The sequence below is a fragment of the Halichoerus grypus genome, chromosome 7 (genome assembly GCF_964656455.1).
Source record: "Halichoerus grypus chromosome 7, mHalGry1.hap1.1, whole genome shotgun sequence".
In the NCBI taxonomy this organism is placed as follows: Eukaryota; Metazoa; Chordata; class Mammalia; order Carnivora; family Phocidae; genus Halichoerus; species Halichoerus grypus.
In genome coordinates, this window is record NC_135718.1 from 91,120,830 (window position 1) to 91,139,095 (window position 18,266).

At 40.9% G+C, this 18,266-nt stretch overlaps 2 protein-coding genes across 5 annotated transcripts in view; both read left to right on the forward strand.

The window, feature by feature from the left end:
* The window catches only part of AHCTF1 (AT-hook containing transcription factor 1), a 79,842-nt gene extending 69,173 nt beyond the window's left edge, over positions 1–10,669 (forward strand). For all 4 annotated transcript variants that reach the window (XM_036110987.2, XM_078077879.1, XM_078077880.1 and 1 more), the window contains exons 34-37: positions 1,105–3,088; positions 6,894–7,027; positions 8,078–8,160; positions 8,924–10,669. In XM_036110987.2, coding sequence (XP_035966880.1) covers positions 1,105–3,088; positions 6,894–7,027; positions 8,078–8,160; positions 8,924–9,113 — 2,391 coding nt within the window. In that variant the 3' untranslated portion in view covers positions 9,114–10,669. The remainder of the gene's footprint in view (positions 1–1,104; positions 3,089–6,893; positions 7,028–8,077; positions 8,161–8,923) is intronic.
* Positions 10,366–18,266, forward strand: part of LOC118547481 (kinesin-like protein KIF28P) — a 72,140-nt gene continuing 64,239 nt past the window's right edge. Inside the window, exons 1-2 of the mRNA XM_078077882.1 lie at positions 10,366–10,434; positions 16,513–16,707. Coding sequence (XP_077934008.1) covers positions 10,366–10,434; positions 16,513–16,707 — 264 coding nt within the window. The remainder of the gene's footprint in view (positions 10,435–16,512; positions 16,708–18,266) is intronic.

Here is an 18,266-nt window from a genome sequence, read left to right on the forward strand (position 1 = left end):
GAGAAAGGATTTCTTTTCTGTCTTTCTTTCCTTTCCTTTTTTTTTTTTTTTTTTTGTACTTAATACGATATGGTTTCTAAAAATTCCGCCACGTTTCTTTTAATATCAACAGGCAACTTTATATGATAAATGAATGTAAGATTAAAAAAAAACAAACCTCTTCTAATTTATAGAAATGTGATTGTATAGTATTTGGGAAGTTTCTTAAATCATAAAAGTGTCATGGTTGTCCATATTCATTTTCATGAGTATTCTCACTGTAAAATAGATGGATAAAGTCCCCTTACTTCAGCCGGGAAGCTAATAAAAATTGTGGGCGTGGTATGAGTGAGAATCCTCATTTCTGGGTATTTCCAGTCTTCATCTCACTGAATGTGTGGGGAGTGGGAATATGTCATTGTCTAGGTGGGTGGTAATGTTCTACCTTCTTGGTCAGGAGATCTCTCTGTTACTTTCTACCTCCTCCTTTTTCTCCCCCTCCCTTACCAAAAGGTAAATGCAAGGACCATTCCTTCTTCCACCAAACCCTTGCAGGAGAGGTACTGAACTTGAAAGCCTTAGGAATTTCATGGTTTATGCAGCCCCAGCAAAGGGAAGAGGATTGAGTCTAGCCCAAGGGAGCTTATGTAGGTGAATTCTTCTTCAACCTTATGGGGATCATGCTGTTTAGAAAAAGTGTGGTTAGTTAGGGATTTTGGGGATTACCATTAAAACACAATTTGGGGGTTGTGTCTTTTTCTCCAGTTAATGTTTTTTTCCGGGTGAGAACAGAATAAGTCCTTAAATTAGCATCATAGTAATTTTCAAGGTTTTGTAAAGACTGTCTTTTTTAGCTAAGGAAATGTGGAATTTCTATTTTAATTCCATTCAGAATCTCAAAATCTTTTTCTGTCTAGTTATTTTGACCAAGTAATAATCTCTGATTGCTTAAATAGATATTTTTATAAAATAAACCCATAAGTATATGCCATATCAAACGTAGTTTATGTTTAACAATTCATATACCAAGGGTGAGATGATTATTAAAAAACTGTATGCTTTAGGCTAAAATAAATGTACACATTAAAATTCTTTAACCAGTCTCTTATCTTTAATTCATTGTAGGTGACTGAACATGAAAAGCTCGGAGTTCAAGATTCAGAACACGAGGCTAGGAGTCTTTCATTTAATGAGTTGTACCCCTCAGGGACTCTTAAACTCCAATATAATTTTGATACCATTGAGCAACAATTTTGTGACTTACCTGATAATAAAGACTCTGCTGAGTGTGACGTTGCCGAAGTAGACGGGGAACTTTTTGGGGCTCAGAGCAACTTTACCTTGATATTGGAAGGTGAAGAAGGAGAATTAGAGACAGGTGATTCTGCAGCATCTAATGTGTTAGCTCCAGCGGCAAACACAGTAGCTGAGGAAAAACATGTATGCAGTGAGGAAAATGGTGGACACGACGCAGAGTTGCCAACGGTCCTGACTAGTGATCAGGAGTCCCAGAAGGTAGAGACCTTACCATATGTGCCTGAACCAATTAAAGTAGCAATCGCAGAAAATTTACTAGATATAATTAAAGACACGAGAAGTAAAGAAATTACTTCAGATACAGCGGAACAGCAGTCCATTCATGAAAACATACCTTTAATAAGCCAGCAGGTCACCAAGGTAGTCAAATCTACGTTGAAGACTGTTCAGGAAACAAGTACAGTGACTATAAACGTGAGCCAGCTTGATGACACGATTTCCTCCAGAACTCGCAGGAGAGGACGTGTCCAAAACCTGAGTGTCCAATCAGCACAACAGGAAGAGTCTGTAGCTGTTGCTACTCCTGACAGGCTGGGCCTTTTGGATAGGAGGACTCGGAAAAGGAAAGAAATTTCTGGGTCTTTTGAAGGTGCCTGTTCTGATATCAAAGTTATATCTCAGAACCTGCAAATACCTCAAAATTCTGTGACTCCTAGGAGAGGAAGGAAAAGGACAGAAGATAATCAGGACATGTTAGAAAGTGATCGTCCTATGGAACAGGACTTAGAGGTTACTCCAGATAGCAGACTAAGGAGGGTAAAACCCTCTCAGCTCTTGGAACCAGCTACTGGAAAAACTAAGCTTTCGTCTGTTACAAAAAAGACTCCTAAAGGAATTAAAAAATCTGTGGAATACCCGGAAAGTGTTGAAATGGTAGATCTAGATCTGACAGTTAGTAAAGTAGCACATCCCAGCGGAAGTACCCGAAAATTGAGAAGTGCCACTCTAGAAACTTCTAAAAAGACAGGACATAAGCCAGATGGAGAAACTAAGCTTTCTTCTGTTACCAAGAAGACTCCTAAAGGAATTAAAAAATCCGTAGACTATCCGGAAAGTGTTGAAATGGTAGATCTAGATCTAAAAGTTAATAAAGTAGCACGTCCCAGTGGAAGTACCCGAAAACTGAGAAGTGCTAATCTAGAAGCTGCTGAAAGTAGAGGACATAAACCAGATGGAAAGCCCATGGACGAGCCACCGCCTGTCAAGCCTGACAAAAGTCCTAAAAAGAGGGAAAGTAGCACACTCGATGTCACAGAAGACTCCAAACTGGATTCATCACAGCTGAGTCTTCAGGCAGAGTTTGGTAGACCTAGGAAACGTGGTAGACCGAGAAAAGTTAATCCATCTGGAGATGTGAGATCCAAGGCTGCCAAGGAAGTGAAAAGTCCCAAGAGGAGGTCAGGAACTTTAAGCAGCCAGAGGAGGTCGACAGGAAAGAACCCGGCCAAAAGAAAGACTGATGTTGCAAAAACACCCTTAGAAAAATCCGCTTTAGTGCCAAATGAACTTGCTGTGGTGACTGGCTCTAAGAAAAAGCTTATGAAAAGGACTGAAGATCCAAACCAAACATGTGCATTACGTCCAGTATCAGAAAAATACACTGATGAAGAAATGACAGCTATGGAAACTGACAACCTGGAAGAGAGGGGGCTTGCCTCAGCCGCTCCGCCAAAATCGTCCCGCAGCACAAGGACTCGATCTAGCAAAGCCATCTCATTTCCCGACCTCTCTGAACCAAAAAATGAGTTTGTGTTCTCTACTCCCGTGTCAAAGGTTCCAAGGAAAGAGAAAGGTACTTTTACTTATATTCAGAGCACAGTTTTCATCTCGCTCAAAGTCTTCAGCTTAAAATTCTGTTGTGTAAAGCGCAATTTAAGACCGTAATTATTTCTCCTAAAAATGATTAGTAGTTACAGGAAATTCCTCTCCCCCTCCAAAAAAGAAAACACACTTTAAATAGTAAAATTTAAAGATTTTAAATTTCAAAGGAATTTTCTGTTTCACTGTGACTCTTGAACCCTATAATTCACTTGACACAGGTTTAATCTAGAATAGTATCATTTCTCTTCATTCTGCCCTGACATAAGTGACTTAATTTCTCCTCAAATAGAATCAGCATTTTTAATCTTAAGTGCCACTGTGTTTGGCTCATGTCCCAGCAGATATCCGCAACCTCAAATCGTTTTGAAGGGAAGGAGCAGTAGAATTTTATTGTTTAGGATACAGAAATTATTTCAGTGCCACCTCCCTGTTGCCCATAAATTGGCGTGGCTGCACGTCCAGCCTCCCTCATTGCCCCTCCTGAGCTCACGACTGTATCGTTGGGTTGGTATAGCTCATACCTTCCCAGCGGGGGTGACGTGTCTCCCCAAAGAATGAAAATATCTTAGTCTTTATCTGTGCTATTAGGATTTGGAGGGGGGATGTTTCAGTGAAGCAGCCAATTAAGAGAAAGGGTCTAAAAGGTGGTGATGATGATTAAGGAAATGTTGAGACACTGGTGTAGCTGAACAGAACGTGTTAGGGTCGTTCTTGGCAAATGTAATAAAAATGGTTAGGTGAGCAAAATGTAGTTGTTCACTTAAGGTTGAAGATCTGAATTTCAGCAAAGCAGCTCAGGGACTCGTAAGTAAAGTAGGTGACTTTGTTGTATTTATTTAACCTTTCAGAACTGTTGCGTGTACTTCTAAAAGCATTAGTGAACATCCTGTAGAGTTAGTTGCCTTATGACTTGAGGAAGGCCACACGAAAGATAAGCCATTTAGAAATATGCAAACTGAAAATTTTCTATATTCAGCATTCACTCTGCAAACACTGTTTAAATGTGTTGGTTTATGCAGTCATTTATTTTAGTTACATAGTCTGAGCCCAGGAAGGGGCCCTTTGCCATCAGATTGATCATTTGTTTTACAAAATAACTTGTAGTTGCAGGAGGTCTGTCTCCCTCCCCTAACCCCCAGTTTTTAAAAATAGATCTTTGATTTTGTGGTACTGTAGGATTCAGTTTTTTACGGTTTGAGGAAAGGGAGGTCACGCCCATACTTTCCTTGGAGCAGGACGCAATGACCGGAGTGTGTCCGATTTTAGCTCACTTGACTAAGCTGCTAGATCAGATAAATTTTAAATGCCGCAGTGTGGGTAGCAGAAGGTCATTAACACAATTCTTTTACACTTTCCTTGTGACTTAGAAAAGTATAGCAAACACCCAGATTGTATGGTATTTTGGCAAATGTCTCAGTAGTTCTGATCTTCGTCATCTTTACATACTTGTCACCTATATACCCACGAACTACAGCTTGTGTCTGTAATAAAATACATGCCTGCCATAGAAAATTAGAAATTCAGTGTATATCCTCTCGTTACCTGAAGGACCGATAACCAGAGTTCACATTTTTGTGTGTCTCGTGGCTTCCCCACCGATAGGCTTCCCGGCTGGCACCGCATCTTGCTGATGGGCCACACATGCTTGTACCTTCTCCTGTTACGTATTTGAACCGTTGTCAGATTCTCTAGTGTTAAAAACAGGCACCTTCTCGCGTTAGAAGTGGTGAGAAATTGGGGACTGAGATCTCTCATTTCTGCCACTTAGTAGCTGGGCAGCCAGTCCTTTCACTTTTCCGAATCTGGCTTTCTCACTTTGACAACGAAGAGGACAGCGCCTGCCCTGCAGCCTTCTGACAAGGCAGTCACCAGCGTCCAGGCCCTCCTTGCTTCTCTTGCCCTCCGGCTAGAGTTCCCTCTCTCCTCCTCTGCCTATTCACGTTATCTTCTTAAAGCTCTTTAGGAAGGGCAGGAAGCACAGAGGAGCGGGCCCAGAAATATTATCGGATGACCCGAAGGCAGTCAGAGAAACAGCCGTCCTAGAATTTAGTTAGAGGCATTTCGCTGGTCAGAAAAACGTGAAGCTTGACATCTCCGTGGAGTCTGTCTAATTTCTGTTACTCAGCAGCAGGTGTTTAAGGGCCTGCCATGGGCCTGAGGCTGAACTGGGGTAGATGTTCGTCAGGTGATTGGATTCCCACTCCAGCGCAGTGAAGTGTAGCTACTGTTCTTCCTTCCTTCCACAGTGAGGGGAGGTTGAAGTTCAGGGAGACTGAGCCCCCACGCCACGCAGGCTGCGAGGCGGTGTCCGGACCCCACCTGCTGGCTGCTCAGAGCATTGACCAGTACGTTCCTGGCCTTGAAGCCGGCACTTTGGGTGTAGCGCTGGCATCAAAACTTCCCCTCAGGAAACAGAGAGAGGTGGGTGAGGAGTGAATATGCCAAGAAGTATCATAAAATCTTGTTTGGCTTAGTAGAAGCACGTGGAAGAAATGGGGGAGGCTGAACATTTTTGCACACAATAGTGGGTGTTCATATTTCCTTACTTCTTTGAATTGTAGGGGGAGATGGAGGGGAAGAAGGTGAGCTGGTCTTTGAAAAGCCAGGGCAGTTGTTGCTCCAGGTAGCCTAGAAAGAGAAAAACAGCATGTTTTCATTTCCTGGAAAGACCCTAGATAGGTTTCTTCTTAACGACAAAAGGGGAAGGTCACCACCAGCACCCCCACTGTTGCTGCCTCTGCCGCTAGTCCTCTGGCAGCAGAAAGAACTCTGATTTCTGACCTCACCTCGGTTTTTTCTTAACAATCATGTGCTTTAAAAGCAGAATTTGATGTCTTATAGAAGTCCAGGTGGGTGAAATAATGCTGAACTAGACTTGGAGAATTTTATTTCAGGACTGTAAATTCTTGAAATAGTAAGCACCTACTGTGGGCCACCCACGCTGTTCGATCTCTCATCTTCACGATGACTTGATAGGTCCTATTATTAATCCCATTTTGTAGAAACTGAGGCACAGAGGGGTTTAATTTGCCAAGTGCAGGAGCTGGGATTTAACTGGTGGCAGACGGCTTCAGCGGCTGCTTCCGTAACATGGCTACTGGCCATGAATACAGAGATCCTGTGGTAAAAACAAAATCTGAGATACAGTCTGTGATATTTTTAATTACGTATTTTGAACCAGTTCTTAATTAAACCATTTTTATTTATCTATGGCATTTCTTCCTATCAGCCTGTTCTTCCACATTCATTACTTTCTCTGCTTACTTTTTCTTTCCCTTTATGGCGGAGACTTTTCTGTTGTTGCTTTGACCCGAACAACTAGCTCAGAATGAGCTGGAAGGAAAGAACTTTTGAGTCTTCTTTGAAGATAAAATTACTTTTGTAAATGAAAACCTCGTCTCTGGAATAGGAAGGTTTACAAAGCAATCTAGCTCAGCTTATGTACAAGATTGACGCTTCCCTCCCTGAGAACATTTGAGGAGCAGTAAAGATTAGAATTAGTGGAATGATATAGTTCTGAGCTTTTTAGGTCTTATTTTTCTGTTGTAGTGTTAACTTAGATTGAGGCATTAGATGTTTCTGAACTTGGGATTTGCCCTGTCGTTCCTCTCCTCCTGGCGCAGCCGCCATGTTCAGATGCTTGTGTCTTCCAGGTTGTCTTCCAGGTTGCCTTCCCGATGTGCGTCGTTTGTTCCAAGCTTTAAAAAAGCATAGATACTGATACATATTTAGATGGACATGGATACAGTGTGTTTTTTCTCCCTGCCTTGCTTTAGGGAAAAAAATAGAGGCTCCCGCACAGCTGCAAGAATTAGTTTCAGATATACCTTCTCGGTTTGTCTTCTCACCTCCTGCGTCACGGACCAGGCGGAAAACCACATCTAACACATCCAGAGCTGGAGATGAACTGGTAAGAAATGAATTGTATTCATATGCTTATTTAAACATGCTCTTTACTTGTTTAGGCAGTGTTTCTCATTTATACCGAAAGCCCCAGATCACCTTGTGTGCACTTGGGGGGGGGCCTTCCCTTGGACACAGTATGTCACCAGTGGTGTGTTCCTGGCAGCTACAGTTTAGATGACCCATTAGGGGAAAGGCTTTTAGCTTTTAGGGTCTCATCAGAATGATCTGGATGTGTTTCTCTAGATTAGAGGTCCCTGAACCCCCGGGGTGTCTTGCACAGTCACACTTGGAGAGTGTTTCAGAGTTGACTGTATCACCTGATGGCACATAACCCTAAAATCAAAGCAGTTCCGGGATTGAGAGGGAGACAGACCCTTGTTTTAACAACATTAATTCATAAGCATTTTTTGAACTATCTGCTATGAGCCAGTTATAAGGACAAAGACTTACAGAGAAATCACTTGGGCAGATTTCATGGTCTTTCAGGAGCTCAGTTTAATTGAAGAGGCTAAAACACACATAATTACTTCACGGTATGTTAAGAATCATTTATGCCCAAATAACCCTATAGACGGAAGGTAAAGCAAACAGGCACCGCTGGAAGAGAAAACCGTGGATCACAGAGGCACAGAGGCCTGGCAGTGCTCGGGGGTGGGGGGCTGCTTACAAACGGGTGAACAGCCATGTGCACATTAAAGGAAACGTGAAATAAGTTCTAGGGAGGAAAACTGGTCTCTGGTGGCCAGTTCCTTTACAAGATGACGAGAGCCCGGATGTGGACGGAGGCAGTGGGAACAGGAGCGCAGCAGACAAGGACACGTTCCACGTGAAACATGCGTGCCTTGGAGATGAACTGGATGTGTGGGGATAGGGATAAAGAGCGGCCCTAGATGACCAGAGTTCCTACTAAAGATAAAAGGGGTCCATTTGGGACTTGTGGCATCTGAATTCACTAGCCCTCTTTGGCCATATTCCTTGATGCAGGATAGAACTAATACAACTCGGATTTCAAGTATTTACTTACGATTTAGCTTCTAAAATTTTTAACCCCTAGAAAGACAATGCTCCATTAATGGAAACTGTGAGAAGGCCAAAAGTGAAAACAACCAGGACGGCAAAGACAAAACAAGCAAGCAGGTATGAACTTTTTTATGCTGTAATTTTTATCCATTTTGTTTTGTAGATTAGATTTGAGAAGAGTCATAACTTAGAGAAATGAAGCTCTTCAGGAAAGGGTCATTCTTAGGGGCATTGTGCACACTGGCTTGTGGCGACGGCTGGGTCTCCCCACACAGCAGTGAAAGCCAACCTGTCCTTTTTAAAGGGGTCACGGGGGTCTTGTTTTTGGCAGTGGGAGGTTTCACCCTTTCCTTAGTAAAGGTAGATAACTATTAATAAAAATAATTATAAACTTAAAAATCTTGTACTTATTTTACTAGTAGCAATAAAACTTCCATTCACGAGGACGTTTGTCCAGGTATATTGATGCTTAGGCATGGTTGAATTTCATAAAAGTACAAAGTAAATCCATTTGATCTTCCTTTAAAAATGGACGTCATGAGACTTTGGACCATAACTCATAACACCGTTCATATATATATATATATGAAACGTTCATACGACGGAGGTATACCCGTACTTGCTGATTGCTGGTGTGCGAGAGTTGCTGTTTCTCACACACTTCACGGGCCTGCTGGGCTCTCAGCCCACCGACGTCATGTGAAGCCTTTACGCAGCCTCCGGGTACCCTGTGACCAAAAGTTTTGCTTCACTTCTAAAATCAAAGCACCAGGAAAGGGTACTGCTCCTACAGGCTTTTTTCCCCCAAGGTAATTGGGAAGTGGATTCTAGTTGATATTATAATGTATTTATTCTTACTTGAATTGTGTTTTGTTTTCAGAAGCAAAGAAGAAGATAATTGGTCACCTCCTCCCGTGAAAATCCAGCTGATTTCTCCTTTGGCGAGCCCGGTTGACGGAGTCCAGAGCAAGCCTCGAAGAGCGACAGCAGTAGCGGGAAGAGCTCCGGGAAGGAGCAGGAAGAAACTGTCTTCCCTTCCAAAGCAAGTTTTACGCAGAAAAATGCTATAATTTTTTTTCAAGTTTTTAATGAACACCAATTTGTAAAATCATCAGAATTGTGTGGATTATTAAAAATCACCTAATTTGGAAGAAAATAATTTGTATAAATTACTGTAAATTTTTGTAAACAGAAGGTCTTCAGTGAGTACAATAACTCCGTAAGGAGTGTGATTCTTTTAGTCTGGGCAGATTTTCTATTTTATATTGACTTCATACATTTATATAATATGTAAATATGGCTTCTTACTGGAATGTTAAATAAAGTGTATACTTCACAGTAGTTTGTGTCTGTTAGATTTTTGAGAGGGGATTTCTGTTTTAATAATGATTTTATAATGCTAGTAGGTATTGGTCCCATTTTCTTTCGCTACAGTTAAAAGGTATTAGACCAGCCTTAAAACGAAGATAATTGAAGAACTGCTGATTTTTTTTAAAGTTGCTATTTTATAATTTATGCACTGTGCTCCTATGATTGAGATTTCTAATCATAAAATGTATATATATATTTTTTTGCCTGTTACTATGTTGAAATCGAATTATGGGCATGTAATTTTGCCGCTTTTTGTAGTTTAACAAATTTTGTATATTCTACCTCAAATTTGTCATTTTCCAAGTAAGGCATTGGTTAAATACAATGTTTGCATTTCTTGTTCAGCAAGCTTAAAGGCTCTTTACCTTTAAAGTCTCTTCATTCTTCAGAGACTAATCATCCAGGTTAGACTGACCGGTTCACTGCTCACTAGCCTCCTGGAAAGGTTTGAGAAGAAAGGGAAATGTCGAACAAAACTATTTCATGGCTGCTCGATACACCTCGTGTGTGCCTAGTATCGACAGAATGAGAAGTCTGAACAAATTTTATAATATTCTTGCTGTGAAGGAGCTTGCTGTAAAATCACAGAAATCCCTTAATATTCAGGTTTGAAAACTGACTCATTTTCATAGGACCTCAGGCACAGACTATTGAGGACGGGGAACGAGTGTGAGGTGGGAAGGGAAAAAGAAACAAGACACTGTTGTCTGCAGTACAACTGTGCAGTTCAGTGGGGACGCTTGATGTAGCCTGTGAAACTCATCAATAAGTGAGTGCTGTAAAATAATTTATAACAGGTCATGGGTAGTGTGTAACGAATGGACCATTAATAATTGATTGTCTAGAAACAAACTGCTTGTGTTGGCTAAGCTTGTAATGTGTTAGTGTGAAGCAGAAGCACTGTGCTTTCCACCTTATTTTTCTACCAAATAAATCCACGGGAGATGGGAAATGATGACAGCGCCTCTGCCAAGTACGGACGGTGTGCGAGTAGCGGTGCGCGTGCGGCCTTTCAGTCAGGTTAGTGACGGAGGCGACGCCGCCTGGTTGAAACTCTGACTAGGACTTGCATTTTATTCCTTTTGCTAATGATCGTTATCAAACATGTATTCAAGCTGCTTGTCATTGATGGAATATTAAACTTCCTTTTAAATGAACTTGTTAAACGAGTAATTTAACGATCTCTACGTAATTAGTAAACACGTAACCTCATTCCTTTGCGCAAGTAGCTCAATAAAAAAATTGCTGAGAGAAACGTACTGTCAAGTTAGTAATTCTTTAAACCGATGCGGGTTGGTGACTACAGATATATGCTGTCCTTAATAAATGTACTTTTCCCCCCAGCTGCTCATTCAGCTGTGTTGCTACAACACTGTAGGATAAAATAGAGGTGGTACTTGTTCTGGGACCCTGTAGCAATCTCTGATTATCAAGGCATTAGTTACAAATTTTAAGATAATTCTGAACAATTGACCCATTCAGTGAACTTTTGACTGCTTGAATCAAACGCGGTACTAGAGAAATGGGATACAAAGCAGCTTGCTGTCTCATATGTAAGTAAGTAATTGATGGCAGAACGCACCACAGTGGTAAGGCAGACAGCCCCCAGAGACTGATCAGGTTTAGTTCATCCTACCTGGCTCGGTCATGAAGACTCTGGAGGTGGAGGCATTTCACATGACCCAAGGGCCGAGTAAGATTCAGACAAGGATATGCTAGAATGACGAGCAAGGGCATATTGGACAATAGTCCTAAATGGCATCCGATGAGTGCAATGGAGACCATATATGAGGTCTTCCTTCCCATTTGGACCTTGTTCAACCTGACGCTCTTCTCTGTGGTCCATCAGTATTCAAGATTGTTTTGCACGTTTTCAGTTGGTGTCCATGATTTCCTGCCCCCTAGCTTTCATCTGTATCCCAGAAAATACTTCAGCAACCAGGCGACATATCATTGGATAGCGCTTTATGTGAATAACGACCACTTCAAGTGTAGCGGCTCATGGGGGCTTCTAAAGGGGCATGGCTTTTCAGCAACCTGATAATAAAAATGTCAAAGAATTGTGAGGAGCAATTTAATGTTTTAACCAAGAAAAAGGAAATAAAACTTTTATAACCTAATCCGTCAATACGCTATAAAGTAATAATTCCAGGGTATTTTTCGCTGGCCTTTAATACTGCTAGAGTGGCTACAAGTTTTAAACAATGAGGTAGAAAGTAGGAGCTAAGTTAATTACATGGCTTTGGGACCTCTCATCAAAAAGATTGCATTTGATAGCATTCTACCACCACCGTTGGCTAGCTTATACTAGAACAGTAGCAAGGAGGAGAGCAGACCAACTCAAGAGGTGACTTGAGGGTGAACGGATATGGGGCATGCCTGGACAACTGGAGCCTGTCTGGGTAACCTGGGCTCTAATTCTCTGACTTCCGGTCTTAATCCTCGTGGTGGGGTCGGAGGACCAGCTTGGTGAGACTGACTGTGTTAGAAGAGGTAGCACTTTCTCAGGAACCTTTGAAGTCAGATGAACTTGGGTTCAAGACCTGACTATCACTCACCCACTGTGTGACCTTGAAGAAGGTTTTAATCTCTCTGAACCTTGGTTTCCTTCTGTGCAAAATGGAGATGTTGATACTTCACAGGCTGTTTCAAAAGCTAGATGAAAATAATGTGTAAATCAACACAATGCCTGACAAATAAGCAGCGTTGATATTAGCCACTATAATTCTTTCTTATTTGAGAGACCAAGACCATATGTTGGGGGGGGTGCGCGGGGGAGGGGCAGAGAGTCAAGCAGACTGTGCACTGAGCACTGAGCTCAATCTTACAACACCAAGATCACGACTGGAGCCAAAACTGAGAGTCTGGACACCCAACCAAATGAGCCACCCAGGTGCCCCTGCTATAATTTTTTATAAACATTTTCATTGAGATAGTTCACCTACTATAAGGTTCCCTCACTTAAAGTCTACAATTCAGTGATTTTTAATACATTCACAGATAGGTACAACTATCACCAGTTTCAGAACTAAAATTTTTATGACGTCAAGAATCTGTGCCATTTAGCTCTATCATCCTTATCCCTCTAGTTCTAAGCAACCCTTAATCTAACCTCAGTCTCTATATTTCCCTGTTCTGTACAAGTCATGTGAATGGGATTAGTCTTTTGTGACTGGCTTCTTCAATTTAGCATAATGTTTTCAAGGTCCATCCATGTTGTAGCATATACCAAAATTCCATTTCTTTGTGAGTGGTTACTATCGCATTGTATGGATATACACATTTTGTTTAATCCATTCCTCAGTGGATGTTTGAGTCGTGCTGGCTTTCTCCACAGCCTTATCCGCAGGATATAAAGCTGCTATAGACACTCGCGTGTAAGTTTCTGTGTGGACGTATGGTTTTTTTTCTTTTTTTTAAAAAGATTTTATTTATTTGACAGAGAGAGACACAGCGAGAGAGGGAACACAAGCAGGGGGAGTGGGAGAGGGAGAAGCAGGCTTCCCGCAGAGCAGGAAGCCTGACACGGGGCTTGATCCCAGGACCCTGGGATCATGACCTGAGCCGAAGGCAGACGCTTAACGACTGAGCCACCCAGGCGCCCCTGGACGTATGGTTTTATTTCTCTTGGTTTACACCCAGGCTGAGACATATAGTAACTAGTTTAATCGTTGGAGGAACTGACTTCCAAAGCCAGCTGTACCGTCTTCTGCTCCCCCTAGCCAGTGTACGACAGTTCCACTTTCTCCAATCCAATCCAGTTACCTGACTTTACTATAGCTGTTCTGGGTGTGACGTGGTGCCATATGGTTTTGAATTGCAGTTCCCTGATGACTAAGGACGCCATGTATCTTTTTTCGTATTATTGTCCATGAATGTATCCTCCTTAAATGTCTATTCAGATCTTAGGATTATCTTTTTACATTGAGTTCTTCTGGATACAATTCCTTATTAGATGTAAGATTTGCAAATTTTCTCTCATTCTATGGGCTTTTTCACTTTCTTGATGGTGTCCTTTGAAGAATGAACATTTTTAATTTTGATGAAGTCTTACTTTTTTTTTTTTTAAACTCATGCTTTTGGTGTTCTGAGACTTCTTTGCCCAATCCAAGGTCAGGGATGTCTACTGCTGTGTGTTCTCTTGTACTAATAGCTCTTACATTTAGGTCTTTGGTCCGTTTTGTGTTAATTTTTGCATATGGTATGAGGCAAGGGTCCAAGTTCATTGTTTTTGCATGTAGCTATCAAGTTTTTCCAGGACCGCTTCTTGCAAAGGCTATTTTTTCCCCATTTTGGCAGCCTTGATGAAAATCAGTTGGCCACGGAGGCCTGGGATGAGTTCTAGACTCTCCATTTCATTACATACATCTGTATGTCTATCATTGTGCCCATATCACACTGCCTTGGTCACTGTTTGGTTTGCACTAAGTTGTGAGATTGGGAATTGTGAATCCTTTGTTCTTTTTCAAGATGGTTTTGGCTATTCTGGGTGCCTTCCAGTTGCATGGACATTTTACCATCAGCTTGTCAATTTCTGCAGAAAATCAGGTAGGATTCTGATAGAGATTTCACTGAATTTGTACATCAGTTTGGTGATTGTTACCATCATAACAGTGCTAAGTCTTCTGATCTATGAATGTAGGGTGTTTTCCAATTTTTAGATAATCTTTAGTTTCATTCAACAATGTTTTGTAGTATTCAGAAGATATATTTTGTACTCCTTTTGTTAACTATTCCTATTTTGTTCCTTTTGATACTATCAGAAATTGAATTTTTCCATTTCATTTTCAGATTGTTCAAGTGTATATAATTGATTTTTGTGTATTGATCTTGTATTTTACAACTTTACTGAACTAATTTATCAGTTCTAATAGTTTTTTTTAGTGAATTCCTTAGGATTCTCTATATACTAGATCATGTCATCTGCAAAGAGATCGTTTTATTTCTTCCTTTCCTATCTAGATGCCTTTTATTTCTTTTTTCCTACCTATTTGTCCTGGCTAGACCCTCCAATACAATACTGAATAGAAGTGTTGAGAGTAGAAATCTTTAGGATATTAATTATGGGTTTTTCATAGATGCCCTTTATCTGAAGAAGTTCCATTCTATTTCTTAATTTCTTACATGAAAAGGTGTTGGATTTTGTTAAGTGCATTTTCTACATCTATTGAGATGATATGTGATTTTGGTTTTCATTCTCTTGATACATTACATGAAGTCATTATTTTAAAGTATACTTGAGATTTATTTTAATCGAGTATAGTAAGGTGATAGACACCAAAACAACTGCCTTAAAATTTCCAAGAGAATGGAGCATGACACACAGAGCCCCATGGGGAAGTATCAAGGTCAGTCAGAAGTCAGAAGGAGCACAGCCCACAGCCTTGATTTCTGCAGGAAGGAATGGGCAAGGCATAGTGGGTGAGTTTGAGCACTTTTAGAATTATATAGTTTGAGTAATTCCAGGGCTCTGGGCTAGAGAGGTGGTCTCTAGTTGTCAGGTACCTGGCCCTGGGGTGATTTTGGGCAAGGGAAATACTGGCGTGGTGTGTGAGAGGTAAAGTAAAGGAGGTGCCTGGGAGATGGACTTGGGATATGGACTTTGGGTTGGTTGGTTTACATGAAAGGCAAGTTGTTTACTATCTCTAGGGATTCATTAGCCCTGGAGGGACAGTCTCTCTAGGCCCCAGGATGTCAATACGTTATCAAATATAGAAATAGAAAATATGATTAATACAATCATTTTCAGATGTTAAACCAACCTTACATCCTTGGGATAAATCCCATTCGGTCAGGGTGGATAATTCTTTTTACATGTTGCTGGATTTGGTTTGCTAATAATTTATTGAGGATTCTTGCATCCATATTCATAAGAGATATTGGTCTGCATTTCCATTTTCTTGTGATGTCTTTGTCTGGATTTGGTATCAGGGTAACACTGCCTTCATAAAAGCAGGTTTGAGTATTCCCTCTTCTATTTTTGGCAGAGTTTATGAAGAATTGGTATTCTTTAAATTTTTGGTAGAATCAGCATTCAAACCAAACCCTCTAGGCTTTTTCTTTTTTCTTTTTCTTTTTTTTTCTACTTCAATCTCTTCACTTGTTATAGGTCAATTCAGATTGTCTATTTCTTGAGTCAGTTTCAGGAGTTCTGTATCTAAGAATTTGCCCATTTAATCTAAATTATCTAATTTATTGGTACCCAACTGTCCATCGTCTCCATTATAATCCTTTTTTTTCTCTAATCATGGTCCCTGGGTCCGGGGGCGGGGACATGCAAGGTGCTTCCTGTTTTAGAAGCCCAGCATTTGGTGAGTGTGGAAAAGCAGCCTGAGATCCTCTCAGCTTATCTGCCCTGGCATGGACACCCCCCAGGGGCTGGAGCAAGCATGGCCAGCAGCCTCGTATTCTCAGTGGGATGCATCCGAAGTAGAGCCTCCACTGCATGCGTGGGTGCTGGGTAGAAGAAGGAATCTCACCTCTCACCAAGTCTCTCACGGGAGGTGAGGGTAGGATGTGAAATGCTGGTATCCTGCTCCTGGAATCTGGGGAGAGAGGCAGCCTTGCGGCGTTGGCTGCAGCAGGCTGGAGTAGAGTCTCCACCTGGCTGAGCGGGCAGGAGAGAGGAAGGGAATGGTCTTGCTTCAGATACCAGACTCGACTCTCTAAACAACTGTGGTACTTTTCCTTGAAGAGATGTTTTGTCATTGGCTGTCTGCCCGGAGGACCTTTTCCAGAGTACTGAAATGGTTGGTTGTTTTTCCATTTTCATTTTTTTCATGAATAATTTTCACCAGTTCCACTGGGGAGCGAAACAGGGAAGTTCTCTGTTGCTATAGTTATTGCTATTAGCATAGCTGGGTGTTAGGCTATTCTCAGAAAATTAACATCACTAGAGACAAGCCTTTCAACAATTCTGAGGGGGTACAAGAGCCACTGCTTGTCATTAACAGCTGCTAAGAATAAGAGAGAACAAAATGAATAAATGGTAAGTACCTGACTTAATTTTTTATGAGGTATGTCTCAAGACTTGCAAAATAACTTGGATGACAAAGAAAAACTACAATGATTAACTCTGAATTTGTAATTTGACTATAGAGAGAGAAGACTTCTGGGAGCAAATGTGTGATTTCCATGCATTCCAGGACCACCACAACCATACAAGACCCTAAGAATCCAGAACATAGGAAGACATTTACTTTTGACCTGGCATATTGGTCTCACGATGGATTTCAAAAGGATCAAGATGGTGTGTTTATTTCAGCTGATCCTAGCAGTCAATTTGCAAGCCAGGTAAATTGCTTTAAAACACAACTTGAAAGGAAAGGTTTTTTTTTTTTTTTTTTTTTAAATGAAGTGTTAACAGTAGAACAGTACAATTTTTTAATGCAGGCATGCTATGATATATACTTCCATTTGAGAGTTTGATTTTAAATTTATTCCTTTTTCGGGGCGCCTGGGTGGCTCAGTCGGTTAAGCGATTGCCTTCGGCTCAGGTCATGATCTCAGGGTCCTGGGATCGAGCCCCGCATCGGGCTCCCTGCTCGGCGGGAAGCCTGCTTCTCCCTCTCCCACTCCCCCTGCTTGTGTTCCCTCTCTCGCTGTCTCTCTCTCTCTCTGTCAAATAAATAAATAAAATCTTTAAAAAATATAAAAAAATAAAAAAATAAATTTATTCCTTTTTCATGTTAAACATGAGGTCCCAAAGTACAGCTATTGCCTAAATAATTTTTAGGAACTCAGATCAATTGATTTGCCAATATACTGCCATATTTTGAAAAAGAAGTGTCAGTCAAATCAATTATATTTTCCCTTTCTGAAATAAGCAAAATAAGCAAAATTTGTGATGCACGCAGCCTTTGAGAACTCTTGTTTTCTCAAGTATTTATCACGTGCCAAGCATTATTCCATCTTAAAGTTGCCCACAATTTGGTATGGGGGGACAGGCAAGTGCATTCAGAAATGTTCCATGTTCTGGGATAAGAATACAGGAAATGATGGAGTACAGTGGAGAGGAGGTCATTGCAATCTGGACAAAGCTCATTAAGTTTCTTGGATCTGGGTGTGTATAGTTTCAATAAAATTTGGAAAAATTTCAATCATCATTTCTTCAAATATCTTTTGCCCCCTCCCCATCTTATTCGTTCTGTGATTCCAACTGATCTTGTCCCACAGGTCACTGAGGCTCTGTTCATTTCCCCCAAAACTTTTCTCAATATTCTTCTTGTCTGCCTATTTGTCTTCCAAACTCAGCTGAAAACTTACAGGTTTTATTAAACCACTCCTAAAAATACCCCCTGTCAAATAGTTCTGACTTCACAAACTCACTAAAAGGATCTCACGGACCCTGGAATGCACTTTGATAACCACCGTCCCAGAGTAATCAATTTAAAAAATCAAACAAAATTGTAACTCATCAGTCAATTGTGGGGAAATGGGATTAGGAAGCACTCAATCCAAAGCACAGCAGGAAAAGACGGGAAAAGTAAAAAGGAGACGGGAGAAGTAGAATACAAATAGCGAGCTGGTAAATTTCATGCCAGCCACGTCAGTTAGTACAGCGAATGTAAATAGACGTGCCAACTACAAGTCAGAAATGATCAGATATCATCGGAAAAGCGTGACCCAACTCCGTCCGTCTAGGAAACCCAATTTAAATATGGACACTCCATGTAAACCCTATGAAAAAAAAAACTAGAGAAGCCATATTTACATCACATAAAGTAGACTTCAGCACAAGAAACATTCCATAATGATAATTTATTAAGGAAACATACCATCCTAAATGAGTATGTACATAATAATAGAACTTCAAAGTACATGAAGCAGAAAATACTAGAAATTGAGGAAGA